The sequence below is a fragment of the Octodon degus genome, unplaced genomic scaffold, assembly GCF_000260255.1.
Source record: "Octodon degus isolate 3935 unplaced genomic scaffold, OctDeg1.0 scaffold00036, whole genome shotgun sequence".
Taxonomy (NCBI): domain Eukaryota; kingdom Metazoa; phylum Chordata; class Mammalia; order Rodentia; family Octodontidae; genus Octodon; species Octodon degus.
The window spans coordinates 6509802-6516161 of record NW_004524612.1 but is presented as its reverse complement, the minus strand read 5'-3'; the positions used below and the strand labels follow the sequence as shown (position 1 = coordinate 6516161).

At 46.4% G+C, this 6360-nt stretch overlaps 2 protein-coding genes across 5 annotated transcripts in view; one reads left to right on the top strand and one right to left on the bottom strand.

Annotated features, from left to right (window-relative positions):
• The window catches only part of Atp6v1b2 (ATPase H+ transporting V1 subunit B2), a 25893-nt gene extending 25012 nt beyond the window's left edge, over window positions 1-881 (bottom strand). Inside the window, exon 1 of the mRNA XM_004630723.2 lies at window positions 713-881. Within this exon, the coding sequence (XP_004630780.1) occupies window positions 713-848 (136 nt within the window). The 5' untranslated portion in view covers window positions 849-881. The remainder of the gene's footprint in view (window positions 1-712) is intronic.
• The window catches only part of Slc18a1 (solute carrier family 18 member A1), a 43674-nt gene continuing 37597 nt past the window's right edge, over window positions 284-6360 (top strand). For all 4 annotated transcript variants that reach the window (XM_023714647.1, XM_023714646.1, XM_023714644.1 and 1 more), the window contains exon 1: window positions 284-648. The gene's annotated coding sequence lies outside the window, so the exon portion shown is untranslated. The remainder of the gene's footprint in view (window positions 649-6360) is intronic.

Here is a 6360-nt window from a genome sequence, read left to right as displayed (position 1 = left end):
AAAGTCTGGGGAGAATTAAGAAATCAGGACTTTTAGTTCCTGTTCTGCCAATAATCGGAGATGTCTGAAGCCTGCAAGTCCTAGCATTCCCAGAACCTTCGGGCTTCTCACTTGTAAAATGAGAGGGCTGGACTGAATGACTTGCTGGGTACTTTTCAGCTCTAAGGTTCTCCGATAGCGACGTGTGCTCCTGCGAGGCAGCCCCTGCGCCCCACAAGCCCGGGTCCCTGCTGCAGGGCCCGACCTCCACCCGCGAAAGGCCGGCCCACTCGGGCGATGCCACCGAAGGTCCGCGCGGGTCTGGAGCTCTCCACCCCCACCCCCAGGTCCTCGCAGCCGGAGGGGTGGGAACAGCGTTAGGCGGATTCCACGGCATTCGAACGAGGTCAGAAGCTTAAGGTCCGAGGGACAGGAAGTGACCCCGAGCGCCGAGTGCCCGACATTCTCCAGCCCAGGGGAGTCGGGGCGGAGGGGGCCGCGGCCGGGAGCCCACCGACCCCAGCAGGGTTCCCGGTCGGTGCTCTCGCCCTCCGCCCGTGGTGTCAGGGAAACGCACAACTAATCTCCGCGAGACACTATGGGCCCCGGGTGGGCAAGTGAGAACACAGCAGGGAAAAACACGTCCCACTGCCTACTCTGGCTAAACAGGTGAGTGGGACCAAAGGCTAGCTCAGAGGCAAAGGCGGGGTATGCCGTGCTTCTTGATACTCACTGAGCCGCGGCTGGGAGAGGTAGTTCCTGCTGACGGCCAGCGCCTGCTCCCGAGCTCCCGCCCCCGGCCCACTGGTGGGCACCGGCAGCTCGGGTGCGGCCCCGTTCACCATCCCTCGCATCGCCCGCAGCGCCATCTTGTCTCCTCCGTCCCGACTGGCCCCGCAGGAACGCCGCGCAGGCGCAGATATACTACGGCGGCCCGCGCCCCGGCTCCGCCCATGCGCGCTGCGGCTCCTCGGCCTGGCCCCGCCCCCTCGCGGCCGGCCTGGCCCCGCCCCCTCGCGGCTCCCCGCCCCCCGCCTCCGGAGTGGGCCCCCCGCGGGGGCGGAGCTTAGCGAACAGGAGCGAGGAGCTGACCAGCGTGCTGGGAGGGCGGGCGCGGGGCCAGGAAGAAGAACCGGGAAGCCAGAGAGGGGCGCAGAGGAAGGAGGGATGGAGAAGGCGGAGGGGCGGGCAGGGAGGCGCTTCCGATGAGCGCGAGGGAAGAGGCTGGCGCACAAGTCCAGGAGAAGGCTCCTGATGTCCATTTCAGAGCAGCCTTTCATTGGATTAAAGAAGACTCAGTGTAAGGAACCCCCCTAGGAAATCAGAAGAAGTATAAAACCATCCCTGGACTTCACAGCCCCCTACACCCAGTGGTTCACTCATGGCTCCATTCTGCAGACACACTGCCCTGTTGTAAGATGTGTATGGGCGGTGAAGGACAAGCCGGAGCAGACTGCAAAGCCGTCTGAGCCGGGAGTGACTACCACAGGGTGACCAGCTGGCCTGGACGATGGCAGTCCCGGGTCGAGTGGTGTCCTTATGGGACAGCAGAGAAAGGAGGCGAAACTTTGCTGGTGTTAGCGGAAGAGAAGAGAAACTTCTGTTCTCCGGATCCGTTAAGTTTCCAAGAAGGTATCTGGGCTGATGTGAGATAAGATTTGAGACTTAGCAACAAGTTAATGTGAAGCTAAAAGAGACAACGCAAAACCACCCCCACCCCCCTGGCCATGCACTGGAAACTGGCCCTTGGCACTGAGCTGCATCCCCTGCTCTTTTTACTTTTATTTTGAGGTAAGGGCTTGCTAAACTGCCCAGACTAAGGCTTACACTTGTGAGCCTCCTGTCTCAGGCTCCGCAGTGCCGGGGCTGCAGGCACGTACCACCATGCGTACATAAACACAACCTTTAATTAGTCTCTAAGATTGGAGAGTATAGGAAGTTAGAGTGCCCTGCCATCAAACTTGGAATGTCATCAGAGGTGGAGAAAATCTAAAATATATGTCCTAGATGACAAAGAAGAGATTTCAGAAAGGACAACATAATGCCCCAAATAGGAGGGACACAGTAAGGCAGAACTAAAGTGTTCATAATAGATAGCTAATAGAAGGCCATTGTGATGGGGAGAGAAACTTGAAGAAAAAGTGTTGAATAGTAGATGGGGGTGGATTTTAGGGTTAGATTGTATTTAATGGTGGTATATGGGTTGTCCATCCATAAGCGAAAAAGTTAAATTCCCAAATGCGTCAAAATCTGAAATGTCTGAGTGTCAACATAAAACCAAAAGGGGAGAATTTAATGTTATGAGGCTTACTTTCATGCACAGAATTCCATACCATTACTGCAGGCTACATGTGTGGGGGGCGTATATGAAACAGCAATGAATTTCACATTTGGACTTGGGGCTCATTCTTAAGATATCTCATCAGGGGTAGACCTTCCTTACAAAATTTTAAAAAGAAAGCCTGAAATCAGAAAGTTCCTGGCCCCAGCCCTCCATGTAAAGGACAACATACTCATATATGAAGTGAAGTGAACATTTCTCAGTTACTTGAATTTTACTTGGAGTACATCTCCTTTCCATCTACTTTGATATAAATGTCCACTGCCCTTTTGAATCACGTGACTGACCCAAGCATTCTTTAATGATTGGTGAGATTGAACATTATTGTTTTTCATAATTCAAGGCAAAACACAGTGAACCTGACTACAAGTTTTATTTATCTAGTGTCCAAAATTGGCAAGAGTATAAGGAAACAGGAATGTTTATTTTTCACACTTTATAGGTAGGAATAGCATTATTTTGGTATGTAGAAAGGCAATTTGCTAGTCATGTGTGCTCAGAGAGGAGGCAGGACTGTCACTGAAGGACAGGTGATAGCACAGTACTGTGGTTAAGAAGAGGCAATCTGAAGCCAGTCAGGCTTAGTTTAAGTCCTGATTTTGTTTACACTCTCTAGATCTCATGTATGAAATGAAGATAATAATATCTATTCCACAAAATTGTTGCAAGTATTAAAACAGTGACACAAAGTTTTGGCAAATAGCAAGGGCTAGATATGTCTAAAATGATCTTACATAGTTTTATTGTTTGATAAAACATTTACACATTAAATACCATCCATGTATGGGGTCTTTACATATTACTCATTATAATTTTTTATCTTCTATCTAAAGTATAGAGGGAGGTAACTTGGACATAATAAATCTCTACCAGAGGAATGAAAATGTGTTGCTCCTTGCTTAAAAATGTCCATAAATCCTATTCTTTCATAATGAGGGGCTTTCCTAAGAAACAGGCATCCTACTGAGTTTGTATAATGGTTATTTCCCTTCTCTTACTTGTTGAAATCCTAACCCTACTTTACTCCCAAGGACTGTAAGGATATCTGGCCCCAGTAGCAAGGAACATGGTCAGGGCATAAGACTCTGAGTCATCACCCTGGTTTTAATGTTGGCTGTGTCTTAACATACAGTCTGACCTTGAGGCAAGCTTCAATTCCTTTTGTCTTTGGGTTTCCATCTGTAAGCAGGGTGGATTTCATGTGATGTGTGGCCCTAGAGGAATTAAAAGAGGGCTTTCAGAAATCAACACTTGAGACAGAAATGTAAATTCTTTTTATTACAAATATTTATTGAGGAAGAAAAATAAGGAAGGGAAGGGCAGGAAAGCTCATGCTAGTGACCTAATTTTCTCCATATAATGTGTATCTGTCTTCATTTGCTGGAAAAGCTGGATCGAGGAAAGTATTATTAAGATTGAACCACAGCATTTCTGTGTAAGATGAGTGAACCAATATAAAAGGATCATGTAAAACTTTCTGCATAAATGTTGGAAAAGCAGCTAATTTTAAATTTTCATTTGTTGTTTTAAAATTCTGACCCCCAGAGATTCACAGTGAGATTCATAGACTGAAAATGACTTTTGCTGAGGACTGAGATCTATGTTTCTAGTTTGGATGCCACATTTCTTTCATTGTCACTAGGGTCACAAATGTGTTGTGAAGAAGAGAGGCAACAGCAGAGGGCCCCCTGTGATCAGAACTAGGGCTACTTAAGAGATTGATGCAAATGTTTTCAACACAAATGCCACGAAGAGGCCAACGGGGAGAATTCTGCTCACTGACCAAGTACTGCTGTCCAGTCGACTGGTAATCTGGAGCACAAAAGGTTTCCTGGAAACTCTAAGTGCCTACTGTCAAGTACTTTCTTTTGTTGCTAGATCAAGACAGTCCTTTAACATCCCAAATTGTCCAATCGTCAGTAAGATAAATTCAGATACACTATTTGTTACTGTTGCTGTTGTTATTTGAGACAGGGTCTTGCTATGTAGTCCAGGCTGGCTTTGAATTCACTGTGTAGCTCAGGCTGGCCTGGCACTTGCAGCAGTCCTCCTCCCTCCTCCCTCCCGAGTACTAGGATGACGGCATGTGCCACCACACCTGATTGCTGATATATTTTTAGGGGAATATTTTTCAAACAAAAGCCAGTATTATGGCTTGTGTCTACATGTCCCCCCAAATCTTCATGTAGTCATAGATGGGACTTTTTCAGAGCTGGTTGGATCTGGAGTGTGTGATTGATTTATGGTACAATGCTGGGATTAAAGGGTGTGTGATTACTAAATCACTCCACTGCTTCGTTTGGCACTGCCCGAATCCCAGTATCCTAGATAGAATGTGGGGTATTTTGTCTCAGCCATGAGAAAAATAACTAAGACAGCGACCTAGGAAATCTTCTAAGCATGGGAAATTTTTCATGACGTAGTATTGAGTACAATGTTTTTTATTAATTGACATACACAGAATGATCTGCATTATTGGTACATGTATGCATGCATCAGAAAATTTTGGAAAGGTATATATTATATCAACAGTGACTATCTCTGAGTTATGAGATGTTTTGTTTTCTTCTTTACATTTGTCAATTTTTTTTTGTCTTTTTTTCCCCCATAAAAGCATATGTTCTTTTTTTTTTTTTTTTTTTTTTTTTTTTTGACAGAACAGGGGATTGAACTCAGGCCGTTGTACTTGCCAGGAAAGTGCTTATTCCACTGAGCCATCTTCCTGCCACCTCCCCGCCCCCTTTTTTTTTTTTTGGTCTTTTGGAGATAAGGTCTCACTATGTAGTTCAGGTTGGCTCACTTTGTAGCCCAGGCTGGTCTTAAACTCACAGTGATCAAGCCTCAGTCCCCCAACTCCATGCACCACAATGCCCAGTACATTTGTCAAATTTTTCTCATATGGGGTCGCACCACACAGTTTGGACTCATGGTGATCCTCATGTCTCAGCCTCCCCAGCACTGCGATTACAGGTGTGCACCACCACACCTTGATTTCAGGGCTGGCATGTGGTACTGGGGATCAAACTCAGGTCCTTGCACTTAGCCAGGCAGGTGCTTATGCTGCTGAGCTATCTCCCCAGCCCCAATTGTCAATTTTTTCATGTGAGCATCCATTATACTTTTTAATCAGAGGTAGAGTTAGAAATTTTTCTAATACAAAAAGAAGTTATTTATAGTATCTTATAAATTAATTATGATAATTAATATGATACATTAATTATTTGAAATATATTTAATAATATATTAAGGTATTTCTCTTCAAAGTGTTATAGTTTTGGTTTGTACAGGCAGCAGGTTCTATGATTACTGGTATAGTAAGCATGTATTCAGGAAAACAAAGTTCTGTGCTAAACAGACCTAGAAGGAATCAGGTCAAAGTGGGTAGTGACAGATAGCAGGGGCAACGCAGATGGAAGCTCATTGTTTTACATCCAAGACTAGTTTATGATTGTTAGACCCCAGGTAGGCCGTGGGAACCAACTGGGTGTGGCTCTCCAGTTTACAGATGAGGAATCTGAAGCTCAGCACAGTCAAGCACTGTTTTTCTACGGGGCAGAATGAGAAAGCGATCTGAGTTTCCTGGACTTCAGCCTCTGCGGTCCCCTAGTTCTACCTCTGTCTCCTCTACAGAAATGTGGGTATGTGCAGGATAATTGCTGACAGCCTGTTCCACCCCTAGCTAGGGCAGCTTTGGAGGCTGAGCTAATTCTATTCTTAGAATCCTCTGACCCTCTGAAGTGAGAACCCAGGGCCCAGGCTCTAACTTGGCAGAGGCCTGAAGCCATCTCCATGATGTAGGGACAAGGTGGACTGGTATCTGGGCTTCTCGGGAAAACCTCTAGGACATTTCTCTCATCTCTGCTTTTTACCAGTTGTCATGGTAATGTGCCTGTGCTACCTCGGAGTCTAAATATCATGGCCAGAAAGGCCTTTTTTTTTTTTTTTAAGGATCCCTATTTTCTTATTTATTTGTGTGTGTGTGTGTGTGTGTGTGTGTGTGTGTGTGTGTGTGTGTCCAGCTCAGCCCACCAGGGGACGGG